Raw genomic sequence first — 18596 nt, 5'->3', positions numbered from 1 at the left:
TCATGGTGATGCATAGCAACGAGAGGGGAGAGTGTGATCTACATACCCTTGTAGACCGACAGCGGAAGCGTTATGACAACGCGGTTGATGTAGTCGTACGTCTTCACGGCCCGACCGATCAAGCACCGAAACTACGGCACCTCCGAGTTTTAGCACACGTTCAGCTCGATGACGATCCCCGGACTCCGATCCAGCAAAGTGTCGGGGAAGAGTTCCGTCAGCATGATGGCGTGGTGACGATCTTGATGTACTACCGTCGCAGGGCTTCGCCTAAGCACCGCTACAATATTATCGAGGATTATGGTGGAAGGGGGCACGGCACACGGCTAAGAATATGATTACGTGGATCAACTTGTGTGTCTGGGGGTGCCCCCTGCCCCCATATATAAAGGAGCAAGGGGAGGAGGCCGGCCGGCCCCTATGGCGCGCCAAGGAGGAGTCCTCCTCCTAGTAGGAGTAGGACTCCTACTAGGAGGGGGAAAGAAGTGGGGAGGGAGAAGGAAAGGGGGGCGCCGCCCCCACTCTCCTAGTCCAATTCAGACCAGGGGGGAGGAGGCATGCGGCCCACCTTTGTCTGCCGCTCTCTCTCTCTCCACTAAGGCCCATATGGCCCATTACTTCTCCCGGGGGGGTTCCGGTAACCCTCCGGCTCTCCGGTTTTCTCCGAAATCACCCGGAACACTTCTGGTGTCCGAATATAGCCGTACAATATATCAATATTTATGTCTCAACCATTTCGAGACTCCTCGTCATGTCCGTGATCACATCCGGGACTCCGAACTAACTTCGGTACATCAAAACTCATAAACTCATAATATAACTGTCATCGAAACCTTAAGCGTGCGGACCCTATGGGTTCGAGAATAATGTAGACATGACCGAGATACGTCTCTGGTCAATAACCAATAGCGGAACCTGGATGCTCATATTGGCTCCTACATATTCTACGAAGATCTTTATCGGTCAGACCGCATAACAGCATACGTTGTTCCCTTTGTCTTCGGTATGTTACTTTCCCGAGATTCGATCGTCGGTATCTCAATACCTAGTTCAATCTCGTTACCGGCAAGTCTATTTACTCGTTTTGTAATACATCATCTTGCAACTAACTCATTAGTTTTAATGCTTGCAAGGCTTATGTGATGTGCATTACCGAGAGAGCCCAGAGATACCTCTCCGACAATCAGAGTGACAAATCCTAATCTCGAAATACGCCAACCCAACATTCACCTTTGGAGACACCTGTAGAGCTCCTTTATAATCACCCAGTTACGTTGTGACATTTGGTAGCACACAAAGTGTTCCTCCGGTAAACAGGAGTTGCATAATCTCATAGTCATAGGAACATGTATAAGTCATGAAGAAAGCAATAGCAACATACTAAACGATCGGGTGCTAAGCTAATGGAATGGGTCAAGTCAATCACATCATTCTTCTAATGATGTGATCCCGTTAATCAAATAACAACTCTTTTATTCATGGTTAGGAAACATAACCATCTTCGATTAACGAGCTAGTCAAGTAGAGGCATACTAGTGACACTCTGTTTGTCTATGTATTCACACATGCATTATGTTTCCGGTTAATACAATTCTAGCATGAATAATAAACATTTATCATGATATAAGGAAATAAATAATAACTTTATTATTGCCTCTAGGGCATATTTCCTTCACAAGACCCAATCGTAAGCGTAGCATAAGATCGTGTAGTTCGTTTGCTAAAGCTTTTCTAATGTCAAGTGTCATTTCCTTAGACCATGAGATTGTGCAACTCCCAGATACCGTAGGAATGCTTTTGGTGTACCAAACCTCACAATGTAACTGGGTGGCTATAAAGGTGCACTACAGGTATCTCTGAAAGCATCTGTTTGGTTGGCACAAATCCAGACTTGGATTTGTCACTCCGTATGACGGAGAGGTATCTTTGGGCCCACTCGGTAATGCGTCATCATAACAAGCTCAATGTGGCTAAGGAGTTAGCCACGGGATCATGCATTAAGGAACGAGTAAAGAGACTTGCCGGTAACGAGATTGAACGAGGTATAGAGATACCGACGATCGAATCTCGGGCAAGTAACATACCGATAGACAAAGGGAATTGTATACGGGATTGATTGAATCCTCGACATCGTGGTTCATATGATGAGATCATCGTGGAACATGTGGGAGCCAACATGGGTATCCAGATCCCATTGTTGGTTATTGGCTGGAGAGATGTCTCGGTCATGTCTGCATAGTTCCCGAACCCGTAGGGTCTACACACTTAAGGTTCGGTGATGCTAGAGTTGTTATGGGAAATAGTATGTGGTTACCGAAGGTTGTTCGGAGTCCTAGATGAGATCCAGACGTCACGAGGAGTTCTGAAATGGTCCAGAGATGAAGATTTATATATGGGAAGTCCAGTTTCAATCGCTGGAATGATTTCAGGGGTAATCGGTATTGTACCGGGACCATCGAAAGGTGTCCGGGTGTCCACCGGGTGGGGCGACCTGCCCCGGTGGGCCAAGTGGGCTGAACAAGGGTGGTAACCAGCCCCTAGTGGGCTGGTGCGCCCCCCCCCCCCAAGGGCTGAAAACCCTAGGGGGTGGGCGCGCCTCCCACCTGACTTGGGTGGCAAGTCCCCCCCCTTGGCCGCCCCCCTCTAGATGAATCTAGGGGGCGGTCCCCTCTCCCTTCACCCTATAAATAGAGAGGGGGTGGGAGGGCAGCCACACCCTTCCCTAGGCGCAGCCCTCCCCCTCTCCAACACCTCCTCCTCCGTAGTGCTTGGCGAAGCCCTGTCAGAGAACTGCAAGCTCCACCGCCACGCAGTCGTGCTGCCGGAGCTCTCCCTCAACTTCTCCTCTCCCCTTGTTGGATCAAGAAGGAGGAGACATCCCCGGTCTGTACGTGTGTTGAACGCGGAGGCACCGTCCGTTCGGCGGTAGATCGGATCTTCCGCGATTTGAATCGCTGCGAGTACGACTCCATCATCCATGTTCCTTGTAATGGTTCCTCTTAGCGATCTTCAAGGGTATGAAGATGCACTCCCTCTCTCTCATTGTTAGCATCTCCTAGATTTATCTTGGTGACACGTAGGAAATTTTTGAATTATTGCTACGTTCCCCAACACCCATGCAGGGAAGTTTATCTATTCGAATAGTCGTGGCCCTCGGTAAAAGGACGACCCAGAGTTGTATTATGACCTTATGACAACTAGAACCGTATACTTAATAAAACACACCTCTTACAAGTTCCAGATACAACCCGGTGATCGCTTTCCCACAGGGCGATGAGGGGAGGATCGCTGGGTAGGATTATGGTATGTGGTGTTCCTTGATGCTGCTCTTGCTACTCTCTTCTAGATGCTTCAACATGGAGTCTACCAGAAGCGTAGTCTTCGATAGGACTAGTTATCCCCCTCTTATTCTAGCATTTTGCAGTTCAGTCCACAGATACTACCCATTTCACTAACACCAATGCATATGTAGTGTAGATCCTTGCTTGCGAGTACTTTGGATGCGTACTCACGGTTGCTTTGCTTCCCCCTTTTTTCCCTTTTCCTTCTTCTCGGATGATGCAACTAGATGGTGGAGCCCAGGAGCCAGGGGATCCCGAGGATGATTCTACGTGGAGTTCGACTTCAAGGAGTAGTTAGGAGGATCCCAGGAAGGAGGCATGCGCCTCTTTCAATATGTATCTTAGTTTGTGCTAGCCATCTTATGGCACATTGTTTAACTTATGTCTGTACTCAGATATTGTTGCTTCCGCTGACTCGTCTGTGTTTGAGATTTTGTATTCAAGCCCTCGATGCCCCTGGCTTGTAATATAAAGCTTGTATTATTTTAATTTGTGTCTAGAGTTGTGTTTTGATATCTTCCCGTGAGTCCCTAATCTTGATCGTACACATTTGCGTGTATGATTAGTGTACGATTGAATCGGGGGTGTCACAAATCTCTCATGGGAAAGTTCCGTTCCAATGGCAAGGACCGAGCCAAGCTTGACGAGTGGTTCTGATCCCCCGCCCTAGATCAGCTCGAGGAGCTCAGTTTTAATGATGGGCATATGCGCTCACTGCCAACGTCCGTGCTCCGCTTCGCGCCCATGCTGCTCCTCGCCAAGTTCATGAACTGCCATTCCCCCCTTAATGACATGCCCTCTCTTTTTCTACCACGACTGAAGCACCTCGAGCTCATTGCCGTCTGCATCCCAAAGGATGACATGGAGCGCCTGCTCCGTGGCTGTACTACACTCGAGTTCCTTCGTATTCGGGCGATGAATTGGTCGAGTAGCTTCCACATCACCTCCAGGACTCTCCGAACTATTTATGTGTGTTGCTGGTGCTGCAACTAGAGATCACAAAAGGTGGACCACAATATGGTCATTGAGGACACACCTTCACCTTAGAGATTACTTGTAGTTGATCAACAAGGTCCAACAAGACTCAATGTCATTTTTGCACCAAAATTGACAGTTGTGGGCTACTCATCTATCAAATACTACTACTTTCGGGTACAATAGTCGCCTTCTACCTCTCCTTCTTTATACCAACATTATTTCTAGTTTTGAAGATGTATGTTCGTCTGTCATCCAGCAAAGCTTCACCAGATTCTGCGCATGGTGAAGGTCTTGGCACTAGAATCTGTCGGCCCCAACCTAGACCAACTTGTCTGTTTCCTGTGATGCTTTCCGTGTCTGAAGAAGTTGTATATCGAGGTGATGTTCCTTTCCTGTTAAATGTTAACCATAAGGGAGTTCAATTTTTTGCACCTATTCCCAAGTTTACAATGACAGTGTACTATGATTTCTGAAGGAATTTTGGAGGATCTCAGGACAAACACCCCCACCCCATATTGGTTGCTTGATTCATATGGTTACAATCCATAAGAATTTCTCTTTTGGATTCATCTGTACTAGTTTTCTTATGACATTTTTCATCCACTCCAACCTCTTGTGAAGAAGGCTACTTTTTATATTGTAATCGAATGCCCATGTTAATCATGTCAGATCGAAGATGGCATGTTGGTGCATTTTACAAATCCTGCAAACCAAATAGGTGTGTAGTTGTGTTCAAAACTACATGTAGGCACTAACACGTTCTCTTCTTTTGTAGATAATAATAGGCCCGGAGGTGGATAATGTTTATAACGACAATAACATCGAATGCCTGGATCTGCATCTCTTAAAAATTACTTTGAACTCCTACCGAGGGACCTTACTGGAGATAACACATTCGCCAGGTTCTTTCTTGCTAGAGCAAGGGTGCTGAAGGTACCGAGGTTGAACATGCATTGAATTAGGAAAGATGAATGGTTTTCTGATCAGAGCCGACAACTACTACAGAATGGAAGAGGCTGCAAAAAAGCTAAACTTCGTATTGGAAGAGCATATGACAGAGTAGTTGGAAGTCATTGTGTCAAACCCATACATGACTTGTCAGCGGCTGATCTCTTTGTAGAAATGACGAGGTTTGGAAAGCGGCCTTACTATTTTAATTTTTAGTTTGAACCTCTCTTATATCCATGTTCAGCTGATCAGCATGGGTGCTTGCAGCTGAATAAGCTGGATTTCATTTCTAATATCAGTTAGAACCTTATAATCTTTGAATTTGAGCCATGTAACTACGGAATTTGAACCTTGTAATATTTCGGGTTTTGTGGTACAATAGTTGAAATCGCATCGTATGAGACTCGTAGATTGGTAGTACTATTTTGACCTTAATATGCATTAGACTTAGATTTTATTAACCATTCACGACCAGGGATCCAGCCGGAAGCAGAGCAATGGCAAACATCATCGTGAAAAGATGTAGATGATTAGATGCTGGTTTCTCCTAGTTTAGTATGGATGTAATTGCTTACTTTGGTGTGTGGAAATGTTATGCGTGTAGTCACTTGTGTAATTGTATGCTTAATTTGGGCATGCAATGCTGTTCTTATAAGTATATATGTTGATGTTCAATAGACAGAGCATATCACATCGCACATGGACCACACTGGGGAACCCGTCGGTCATGAATTCATCAATCGCAGACGTTTGTATACCAGCAAGCGTTTGCCCACAACACACACGGCGACCCATCGATCATGAATTCATCAATCGCAGATAGTTGAGGCAATCACGGAGCGCTCTTCTTGCGTCCCTGCGCGCGCTCTGTCAGCGGTTGGGACTGCGCATGATCATGTTGGGGGCCCATATATTTGCGGTTGCATCGCGCGCGCGTCGCCACGACGCAGTTACGTGTGGCATGATGGAGTTACGCGCTGCAAATTAGAACTGTCATCCAGGCATGCAAATATTCCAGGACGTCTGGCTTCCCCTTTAATTCCCGCAGCCATTATAACCTTAGTATCTTCAACCTTTCGATCGCGCCCCATAACACTATAAGCACACCCACGACTACACATAGAGAGGGATGTCTAGCGGTGCTCCAATGGAGTTTGGTGAGCATAAAGTGGAGACCCACGCGAGGGAGACGGATCTCTCAGTGGTGTACACCATCGACCCGACTGTGGTGGACAACTACATCAACACCATTGAGTAGTTGCTTGCTCGAGACAAGTACAAGGTGGTCGGCATCGACCTCCAGTACACCGGTGATCGTCCCAACATGGATCAGAAGGTTGTTGTCGCCCAGTTGTGCGTGCGCAATCATGTACTCATCTACCACTATTGCATGGCCACAGAGCCTTGCGACCATTTCACCAGGTTTGTCAACAACACCCACTACAACTTCGCTATGGTGGATACCACTGATACGTCTCCAACGTATCTATAATTTATGAAGTATTCATGCTGCTTTATTATCATTCTTGGATGTTCTATAATCATTTTATAGCAACTTTATATCATTTTTGGGCCTAACCTATTGACCCAGTGCCTAGTGCGAGTTGCTGTTTTTTGCTTGTTTTTTACATCGCAGGAAAACAATATCAAACGAAGTCAAAACACCACGAAACTTTTTGTGGAACTTTTCTGGACCAGAAGACTCCCGATGGGCCAGAGCAGCACCTGGGGGGGGTGCCCCGATGGGGGCACAACCCACCTGGGCGTGCCTGGGCCCAGGCATGCCCAGGTGGGTTGTGCCCACCTCGGTGGCCTCCCGCACCCCCTCTTTGCCCTATAAATTCCCAAATATTCCGAAAACCCTCGGGATTAACCTAGATCAGAAGTTCCGCCGCCGTGGGCCTCTATAGCCACCGAAAACCAATCTAGACCCCGTTCCGGCACCCTGCCGGAGGGGGGAATCATCACCGGTGGCCATCTTCATCATCCCGGCGGCCACCACGATGAGGAGGAAGTAGTCCACCCTCGGGGCTAAGGGTTTGTACCAGTAGCTATGTGTTTAATCTCTCTCTCTCTCGTGCTCTTGAGATGTCATGATCTTGATGTATCGCCGGCTTTGTTAATATAGTCGGATCATATGGTGTTTTCCCCTCTCTATCTTGTGATGAATTGAGTTTTCCCTTTGAGATTTCGTTTTATCAGATTGAATACTTTTATGGATTTGAGAGCACTTGATATATGTCTTGCAAATGAATACTTGTGGTGACAATGAGGTATTATTTTGTTTCACTTGATATATGTTTTGGCACTCAACTCACGGATTCCCGAGGTGACATTGGGGTAATCTATGCATAGGGGTTGATGCATGTTTTTGTCTTTGTTTCTCCGTTAGAAATCTTGGGGCACACTTCAAAGTTCTTTGTGTTGGATTGAATATTATGAATCTGAATTTGCTTTGATGTTATTTTGGTACGAACTCTTGGTTAGATCGATCGGAAAGAATAGCTTTGTGTTATTTTAGTACGAACTCTAGGATAGATAGATCGGAATGAATAGCTTTGAGGTGGTTTTGTACCCTACAAACAATTCCGTCTTATGTTCTTCTCTGGATAGAAACTTTGGAGTGATTCTTTGTTATACATCTGGGCTATTCTGTTACGCGTAACAGAATATTATTCTGTTACCCTACTTGAACTGATGAATTCAAGCGGTTGAACTGATGAAATTCGAGCGGTTGAACTGATGCTTTCTGTTCCTGTTAAAAATCGTCTTCTTTAGTTCAAAATTTTTTGCAATTTTTTTGTCGAAACGGGGCGTGTAATATATCGTTAGAAAGCTCTTGACATCCACATTACAATCTTATAATTTGTTTTTGCAAAAAAGTTATGATTTAAGAGCAGTTTTGAAAAAAACGTTTTTTCCAAACCGAAAACCCGAATCGTGTTTTGGACTTAATTTTCAAACGGTTTGTCAGAATTGAGAAAATGAGATGGCGTTGGAAAGCTGGTAAAAATCCGCATCTTCCATATATCTACTATTTTTCAAATTCTATATGATTTAAAAGTAATTTGAAAAACGGTGAAATTATAGGCGAAATGGTTTTTCACTGTTTTTTGCAAACGGTTTGTCGGATTGACCCAAATGATACGGTGTTGGAAAGCTATGAAAAATGCGCAACTTTTGCGTATAGAAAGTTTTTTATAATTCCTTATGGTTTAAATACGAATTCAAATACGGTTAAAATTGGTATTGAACGCGTTTTTTTTTTAAGTTTGTCGAAATGGGGCAAATAATATAGCGTTGGATAGCTATCGAAAATGCGAAACTTAGTCATGTTGGACGTTTTCTCTACTTTGCAACCGTTTAAGAGTAATCTTGAATATGGTAAGATCCATCATGCTATTTTTCTCTTCGGAAAAACAAAGCACTCGTACTGATCTATGTGTGCGTTCGTACTGAGGTATTTTTCATAGATTAATTTTGAATTCTTCTAGAAACGGAGGACTCAAACTGATCTCCATTTTGGGTTTGTACTGAGCGGGTTTTCATAGACTGGACTTTACTCTGTTTTTTCCTGTATGATTTTCCTCGTAACTTTTCAACGATCTACGGTATCATCGTACCTAAACTTGCATGATTTATATAGTTGAATGACATTTTCTTCAAAAAGAAAATATTGTTTGCAATGATGTGTTGGACTTCTCTCATTCTACGACTTAAACTTTTACCATTTGAATTTCCATGAGGTATATTTTTGTTTGAGCTTTATCACGTCCCGAAAACTGAGTTTTTGAACTGAGAGTTGTGTTTGTTTTTAATGATGTATTTTCACAGTACGAACTTTACTCTACTTTTTTGTTAATGATTTGCTTACAACTTTTGTTTTCTGTGAACTTGTGGTATCCCTAAGTTTGAACGGATGTAAATACTTTTTGTATATAAGCTCAATTGTTTTTTTAGACATATGAATGATCATCCCCTATTTCTCAACTGCAAACTTTTATTTTCTCTGAACTTGTCGTATCCTTGAGTTTGAACGGATGTAAATACTTTTTTCCAGACTGCTCCAGATTTCAGTATGGTACAACCTTGATGAGCCGATGTACAAGAACATATAAACAATATATACTTCAGTGCATAGCGCACCATTAAATTGCTCCACAACCATTTAAAAAGGCATAAAAACCTGCCAAAGATGCATAGTGCACCATTGAGGTATTAACCATTCATACTTCCTAGATCCATTACGGTGCATCTACAGACCAAAGGTACGTGTACAGCAAGAATGTGAAAACAAAATCTGAATCCCTCTCATGCTTTTCTACTTGCTATTGTCACATTTATCTCATTTTTCACATTACTTCTTCCTCTTCTACTAGTACCTCTTCCCGTGCTTCTCTCCTTTTTTCATCCCTGATGATGATTGGGCTTCTTGATTCTGCACCCAGCAAGCCCAAGATGTCCGTAAATGAAAGAGAAACCAACAAACACTGCACAAAAATATGGTGTTAATAGGGTTGCAAGAACGCTAAAAAAATACAATATAATTATTCAGTGTAATTTCACTATTACATTTTTAGTGAAATGTGATTCAGGATCCATGCAAAGTAAAGTAGCATCTGTTTTTGAAATGGGTGGTTAAAGGTTTAGACAGAAGTGAAGTTTCAGCAATGCCCTTGCGGCAAAGCAAACTAAAATGTATCATTTTGCCTCAGGACTCTGCACATTTAAAGCATAATGCACTGAAAAGAACACACAAGATGAACTGAAAATCAAAACAAAATTTGGGGTAGCATGGCTGTGAGGAAGGAGGTCAAGGGCAGCAGGGCGCACAGTGGGCGAAGGACGCACAAGGAAGATGAGTTACCTCGTCGCTAGGCTGTGAGGCGACCTCCATCATGGTGGTCCTCGGGTTGGAGTGCATCGGCATCGAGTGGTGGGGCTGCGACAGGGGACAGGTTGGAGCATGCACGCATGGCGACGTCGTCCTTGTCGTCATGGAGAAGTAGGACTGCTGGAGACATTGCAAAGCAGCACAACAATTTTACATGTTTTCTAAAGTTGAGTAACACATGTTTGAGATTATCAACAGTACACATATCGTATCTTTCAGCTATCAGTTCAAGAGTCAAAAACTTTTCGAACTCATGTTTTTCTATCATTGAACTGATGTAATTTTTTGTATTTTCAATTGTTGTAATATATGTAGTTGAACTTACAGATTTCCATTTTGTAGTTTTTCCCCTCATAAAGATCATGCGTGTTTGTTTACGTACTGAAAATGGAATACATACTGAACTTAAATACGGAAACAACAATACTTCATACTCATTTTTCTCTTTGTTGCCATACAGTTAGATCTTACAGCCACATGAGCAAAATCGTTTGTAATAATCTGACATATAGTAGAAAACCAAACTTGGCTTTAACACATACAATTGAACTTTTTTCAGTACGTCTTTTTTGAACTGATGACATATATACATGGTGAACTATAGGGCATCAATTTTGGCAGTAAACACAATTCATATTTTCAGAATCAGGAGATGGATCGAACTGGTTGTTCTAGGTACGGTGAACTGATTTTGCAGATAAAAATCCAGTTTCTAGGTACGGTGGACTGCTGCTCGCGACTAACTCGGCCATCTCGACGCCATGGGGTTGAACTGAGGACGGCTATGGGAGTAGTTAGCATCGAGCGTGGCGGGTGGTGGCGCATACCTAGGTGACGCAGGAAGGAGACACGCATGCGAACAAAGGCTGGATGCTTTGGGCCCGGCGGTTGGAGGCCGTCTTCAGCCATGGCAAGCACCGGGGCCTTCCTCGGTCGCGGAGCCACTTGCGCCTCCACACTTTCCAACAAATTGTCCAGAACACGAGGTTTAGCAACACGATAAGTAGTAGTAGTAGTAGTAGTAGTAGTATTAATCTAGGTGGCAAGGTAGCAGCGGCAAAAGAGTAGGCAACTATTCCTAATTTGCTCCACAACAGCTTCAGTTCACATTTGCTACAACTTTCAGCTGGAAAAGAAAGACAAAACGGATTGAAAATCCCCCATTTGGGGTAGTGAACCTTTTTACTGAACAACTACAATTCTACCATTTAGTAAACTGCTGTATAATTAGAAAACAGTCTGAATTTTTGCACAAACACCATACTGTTTTATATGTTTTCCAAGAACATGAGATAGCTCACGTATTGAACTGAGAACACCTACTTTGTGTTTCAGGAAATAAAATAGACATCCTCTGCTTTTTGTGATAAAACTAGTGTGGACTTGGGAGGAGAGGCGGTGTGGATGGACAATTAACCTCTCTTTTTTCTTGCTCCTGAATGCATGCAGCTGGGAACTCGGGGCGACAGAGGTGGTCGCTGCGCGGCGGGGAGGATTGGTGCACAGCGGCTCCTTGGTTTAGACTTTTTTTTTGAGAAATGCAACAACCTTGTGTTTCAATAGTAATGCGTAGCGGCTCCCTTATCGATTGTTCAGACTATCACTTAGCAATTAACAACCGAGGAGTTGCATGCCCAGCAATTCAGAACTAAGATCACCAATTTTTTGACCCTAGCCCAAGTCTGATTGCACAGAAAAATCTCATCTAAGCATGGATGGGATGAAGGGAGCACAAGGTGCAGTACGATACAGAACAAATGTGTCTCTCAGACAAACTACCAGATCTGATTTTGTGCAAAGAAGTCATACCATTGAGCAGTCTTGCCGGATGAGCTACCAGAGAGATCAAGTTGAGCTACTATGGTACCTGGCGGCTGCAAGTTCGACTTGGTGAAGATGGTGCAGTAGCAAGTTCGATTTGGTGCGACAACTTTGCTGCTCGACTTGGTGAAGAATGTACATCTGTAATGTCTAGAACAACAAATTAACAAAAAGAAAACTAGTTTATGAAGGAAACAGTTCTTGAACTTCGGTTTGAGCTTTGTTTGTTGAGATTTTTGAACTCCTGCAGCAGTTATACCTGAACTTGTGCGACACACTTTTTATTCAGTTGAGAGCGTCTGATATTTTTGCAGAATATGCTTCATGAAAATAGGAAGGGGGGAGGCCAGACCTCGTTGTTGCATCATTGAACAGCCTCAGATGCGGCAGTGAATGGACTGTGGTGTGGTGCCTAAGTTTATCTAGTAACTCGTCATTAGTCTGCAAGAAGCTCACAAGTTATACTATTTTATAGATGACCTTTCTTTGAACTCCCATGGTAGTAATACATGAACTTTTCTGACGACATGAATGTTGGGTAGTAATACATCTAGTAAATAGATTTGTGATTTACCTAGCAACTGTTGAATCTATCATTTCTTTCATGGTGAAAGGAGAAGCTTGCATGCTAATTCGGTCAGCTAGGCCACAGGGTATTAGACTCATGCATTTTTACAGTATTGGGTGGAGCTAAATAAACACATAAATAAACTGTAAATCTTCTTGCTGATCATTTGCAAGATAATTATCTCAGAGGCAATGTCATTTACCTGTAGTGTGAAACTGCTGCCTGTATTGCTGGGCAGTGCAACCTCAGTCACAATTAGCACACGCTTGATTGTTGCACGGTAGGCAATGACAAGCTACAGAAATCGTGCGAGATCAATCAGAGAGGGAGATGTATCAGACAACAACATCCATGGAAGCGCACGGGGGTGACATGCACTCACCTCCTTGAGTGACCGGCGGCCGAGCAAGCAGTTGTACTATCGAACAGGACGTCCTCAACCCCGCGGCTCCTCCTGTAGGCTCCATTGTTTGCTGCTGAAGCCCAAGCCATGGCGTTGGAGCATGGCGCATCCAAGGCGTCGACATTGAACGGCCTGAGGTGGTGGCGATGAACTTCCTGTACGCGCGGCATCGTTGCCCCATCGGGAAGGAGGCAGAATGGTGGCGGGGAAGCATCACCGGCTGCCAGAGGGCGGCGCACGAGATCTCCCAGCAGGATGAAGGAGGAGTGCGGGGATGGAGTGGATCTGCACGATGGAGGTAGGTGGCCGGCGCAGGGGAAGGAGGAGGGCGGCGCGTGGTGGAGGGAGGCGGCCGGCGCCGTGGAAGGAGGAGGGCGGCGCGCGATGGAGGGCGGCGGCTGGCGCCGGGGAAGGAGGAGGGCGGCACGTGGTGGAGGGCGGCGGCCGGTGTTAGGGAAGGAGGATGGCGGTGCGTGGTGGAGGGAGGCGGCCGGGGTCGGGGAAGGCGGAGGCGCTCTGGGAGGAGGGGATAGTGGCGGCGGCGCGCTGGATGGAGTTGGGATCGGGGCGGCGCGCTGGGCGGAAGTGGGTTCGGGCGGCAGCAGGAGGAAGAAAAATGACGCGCCTCTATATAGGGGGTGAGGGTAACAGAATAGTCCAGCCCTATATATATATATATATATCAGCTATATGGGTCAGGCTCAACTATTCGGCCTTTTTAATTTTGGGGCCATGGCCTTTTTGCCTCAACAGCTTCAGTTTTTTTCCACTAGTCAAATGGGTCCCAGTTGTCAGGTTCTGTTAAGTGGGTCCTAGCTATCAAGGTCATATTCTTCATATTTCAATTTAACAGTAATAAATAACCAGTATTTAAATTGGCACAAACAAAAAACACACGTAATACTCCAGATTCAGTACAGAGCTCCTGTTGTACAAATAACATATACAATACTTTACAAGATCTACAAGGTCTACACGTAATTAAACTCCAACATATACAAGCTCTACCAGAATCTCTACAAGTGTAATAACTAGCTACAAGCTCTAAAAGGATGGCAATCACGGTTACAAGCTCCACATGTGTAATAACAAGATACAGTTGCGAGCTATGTTTCTTCAGCATGGAGCTCTTTCGATAGCGATCATAAACTAGGCACATGCTCCTGTTAGGACTGGGCTAACAGAATGGTGATATGCCTTCCACGGTCGCCCTGTTACATGTATCAATAGAGAAGAATTAGCGTTAAAAAATCAGCAGAGAAGAATTAGAAAAACTGGAACCAATAAACCAAGAAGAGACCATTCAAAAAATGACAGTTATTTAGATTAGAATGATGACACAAATTTAGCTAGTACAATGCTTTTTGTCCTCCAGCTAGTTAAAATGAGATAGTAGCAGTGGCAATTCAAATAATTGAGCAATTTAAAATAACAACAACAATTTAGGGGTTGAGCAAAGCTACAGGGGCTCTAAGTTTTGACTTAAACAACAGTAGAAGCAAGTTGAAATAGCAGGAGGGAAGCAGCAGCAGTTTTGACTAGAACAACAGTAGGAAAACAACAACAGTACTAAGAAGCAACAACAGCAGCAGTTTTGACTTGAACAACAGCAAGGAAACAGCCGCAATAGTGAGAAGCAATAGCAACAGCATTATTGAGAAGCAATAGCAGCAGCATACTGAGAAGCAACAGCAGCAATAATACTGAAAGCAATAACAGTAGTAGTAGTACTTGAAAGCAAAAACGGCAGCAGTACTCTAGCCGAAGTGAACAAATGGTTGCATGCATAATTTGGTGATTCCAGCAGCAGCTCAATTTTGGAGGTACTTAAACTTTCAGCTCAATTTTAGTTTCAGTATACTTGCTGCAGTGAAAAAATGGTTGACATGAAAAGTTAGCTCATGATGAGATAGTACTCCATGGTACTCAAAACAATTTTCAAAAAGCATGAATAGGAGTATGTGTGATCCATGATACAAACAATGGAATAATATGGTTTACTGAAATATGAACATTGGAACAATATGAGTAATTCAAGAGCTTATGTTTCTTTTTCAGTTAATATGAACAGTGAAAAGCTTTGGCCATTTGTGAAAATTTAATTGCAAAAAACTACAGGAGTACACACGCAGGACAAACTACTCCATCTCTGCACTACAGGTAGGACAAACAACAGGAGTACACATCTATTCCTACAGGAGTACTACAGGTAGGACAACTACAGGAGTAAGATATTGATCAACAATTGGAGTATTAGAAGAACATACACCAATGGTTATATCAAGCAAAAGGAAGCTTTTCAATGATATCTCAAGCTAGAGATATCAAGGAGTGTCAAATTTGAACAAAGCTTTCAACAATTTATAATGTTAAATTACATTCAACAAACTAAAACAGAACACGAGAGAACACCAATGAAAATTTGAGGATGCCAGGCTTATGCACCAAACTGAACATCCCACTGCACAAAAACTATCAGCACAGATGCAGCAGCCGAAACCGGCATCCAAAAGGGCATGCAAACAATTCATAGCACAACAATATATGCCCCATGCTAGGAGAATCGGAACATCACAAAGTACTACTGACTAACCCCAAAACAGAGCATCACAGCAAAAAACTTCACCAGGGGCCATCCATACACTTAACCCACCATCTCGAGATATCAATTCTCATGGGTAAAAAGCAAGAAAGAAGAACAGATCGCCTAGGGCGTGGTCTGCTTGTACTTGGGCACCTCAGTGAGCATCTTGTCCGCACTAGAGTCACCATGTTGCCTATAATTCGATCAAGACAAATACAATCAGTATCAGGATCAGAGGTTCGGAACAAGAATAGTGCAGGCATTTATGCTACAAAAACAAGGAGATGATGCAAACTCTAACGAAGCAGGCACAAAGTAACAACAACTCCATTACACTTAAGTTGTTGCTACCTGCATATACTAAATGGAACCAGAAGTATGTCGACTACTAGACGGCCATGAATGATGCCTAGGAAAAAAGAATGCACAAACACAAACGACAAAGCCACTAATTAACCACAAGTGAGTTGTCTCAGAGGTGCTACTCAAGCACTTGGAACTAGTATAGCAAGATAGATTACAAAAATAATAATTCAACGTAAACCATTGTAAGCATGACGAGGTATTTAATCTTTTCACCTGCATTGCAATTTTTAGGATATGGAACCAGGCACTAAGGAAAGCTTAGGCGGAGCATTCTTTAGGACCAGCTAATTCAATAATAAGCATATCTTGGACTGGAACAATCTATACCACTATGGATGTTGTTTTCCACTATATATCTCCAACAATAACACTAGTATCAAACTTAAAAAAGAAATGCTTGACTAGCTAGCTAGTTTTTGAAAAGACGAGGCATTAAGAGGTATTATCATTCTTTTAATAACTTGCATTGCAACATTCATGATCATAGCTATGCACAAATGGTTTCAAAAAAAGTAGCTATGCACAAATGCAAGAAAGTCTACACGACCTGCCTGCCTCTCTTAAATATTTTCTTCAAGTGGTTTCTTTACAGCTGGGTATATATTGCAGTTGACAAAAGAAGATGTATTTGCAGTTGCCTGCCACTCTGGAATGTCGAGGTGTTGCCTGACCTTCTCAAATGTCAGCCACCAAGTCCTAGGTGGTGTTCTCCTCAAGACAAGCATGGGGAGTTCTCTTCCAGCGCCTCTCTGCAATCAAACAAACGCAAATTAAGCATCGCGGTCTCCTCGGAACACCGGTCTCCAGGTGGTGTTCTCCTCAAAATAATGAACAACATGCACTGCATGACAACTAGAGTATATGTATTGCCCTCAACAGTGAACAATTATCACATAGAACAAGATACCATTAGATGAATGATGGCACTCAAATTCTAATCTCACATATATAAAATTCATTGGCATAGTAAATTAGTAACAGTACATCTTCACTTGGGTATATATAGTAAGTCAAGTTCATTCTTATAAGCAAGTGTTCTTAGGTTACCCTTGACATGGTTGCTTAACTTATACTTAGATGTGAACAAACAGTACAAACAGCAACCAAAGTAGGACATTGATGTACCTGAAAAGCCCGACGACCTTCGACAAAAATCAACAGGGCCAACGGACAGATCCAGGGTTGTTGCAACTCCTCCGTGTGGGTGCTCAGGAGGAAGACTCCTTCGTCGGTGAGCTGCAGCTGCGTGGGGAAGGGAATCAAGCACGCATCAGCATCAGGGTGGAACGGAAGATGGTGGCTGGATCAAATGAAATCGAATGAAGAGGATAGGGGAAGATGGGCACCTTGAATGGAAGATGCACACCTCCATGGTCAGGAAGAAGCAGATCACCACCGGTGGTGGTGAGCTCCATGGTGTGGGAGCAACAGACGACGGGCTGGAGAGAGAGGAGGTTGTGCAGGTCAACCACGAGCAGCCGGAGGCCGGACGGTAGAGCAGGGCGAGGAAGAGCGCGAGGTCGCCGAGCTCCTTGGCCGTCTCTCCTCGCCACCGGCCGAGGAGGATGAGGAGATCGCTCGTCTCGTGGTCGAGGGAGTAGGCCGCCTCTAGGGTGTAGGAAGGGCGGGCGGCGATGTTGGTCGAGGACGAGGGGGCGAGGGGAGAGTGAGGGCGGCGGTGGAGGTGGGTGGCGGCGAGGATCTGAGGGGTGGGTGGTGGCAACGGGGGGGATGAGGGGGTTCTGCATCGGGGGCGAGGATCTAAGGGGTGGGTGGTAGTGACGAGGGGGACGAGGGGGTTCTGCATCGAGGTGGGGAGGGGAGGTGTGGTGGAGGTGGGTAGCGGCGAGGGATCTAGATTGAGGAGGGCGACGGGAGGGGCTGCTACCAGCCTGCGCAGCGGGAGGGGCTGCTGCTACCTACCCCGGAGCCGTAGCGGGAAGGGCGGCTGTTGCATTGTCGGGATCTCGCCGGACGTCGGGTCATGTTGGTGTGCTGGTCACCGGGATCGGGGGCTGGAGGTGGCAGCAGCAAGGGAGGACGCTAAGGGTTCGCGCAAAAGAGAGGGGTTGGGTGGGGTTCGAGCTTGAGGGGAGAGGGGTATGCTGCGATGGTGGGATGGATAGACGGAAGGATGGATAGATGGATGGATGTATGGATGGACGGATGTCCGCCATGTCAATGATCCATGCCACAACTGACTCCACCAATCAGGATTAAGCCTATGATTTGGTTTTTTCCTTTTGCTTCTCTTATATTTTTTACCCTCTTATTTCCGGTAACATTCAACATATTACCTTCTTATAGTTTATTAAAATTAACCAATAGTGTGCACATGTGTGTATCTTGGGATGACAAACAATGTTGATTTGGAGGTTTTCTTCTTCATTGCGCAAAAAAAATCATTTCCATTTTTCGAGTGCCCAAAATGAGTTTTTTTGTGAAGGACCCTACCAAATAATTGTTGCAAAATTAGACCAAATCATTTTTATAAAATACTAGGCCATATTTAATGCATAATTGACCAAATGGTTAGGTGTTAAAAGTTTTGATCCACCTTTGGTGAAAAAGACAAATTTTCGCCGTTTCAACTGGAAGCGGGTCAAATTTGAACTACGGCTGCCTCATAGTTTGCTATTTATTTTTTTCCAAAAAATCATTTCTAGGTACAAAAGTATCTATTTAATCAGAGA

The 18596-nt window shown here is 44.4% G+C and overlaps 1 protein-coding gene across 1 annotated transcript; it reads right to left on the bottom strand.

Annotated features, from left to right (window-relative positions):
- Positions 1-9370: 9370 nt before the first annotated feature.
- LOC125543749 (uncharacterized) lies at positions 9371-13123 on the bottom strand. The gene is made up of 8 exons (XM_087515105.1): positions 12992-13123; positions 12753-12845; positions 12335-12423; positions 11971-12123; positions 10989-11119; positions 10487-10542; positions 10135-10281; positions 9371-9757 (listed from the first exon to the last, which is right to left on the bottom strand). Exons 1-8 carry the CDS (start codon positions 13121-13123, stop codon positions 9620-9622), a joined length of 939 nt encoding a protein of 312 aa, XP_087371231.1. The 3' UTR covers positions 9371-9619.
- Positions 13124-18596: the final 5473 nt, after the last annotated feature.

The sequence above is a fragment of the Triticum urartu genome, chromosome 3A (assembly GCF_056163025.1).
Source record: "Triticum urartu cultivar PI428250 chromosome 3A, HENAU_Tu73, whole genome shotgun sequence".
NCBI classification, from domain to species: Eukaryota; Viridiplantae; Streptophyta; class Magnoliopsida; order Poales; family Poaceae; genus Triticum; species Triticum urartu.
This window is presented reverse-complemented; position numbering and strand designations above follow the sequence as displayed.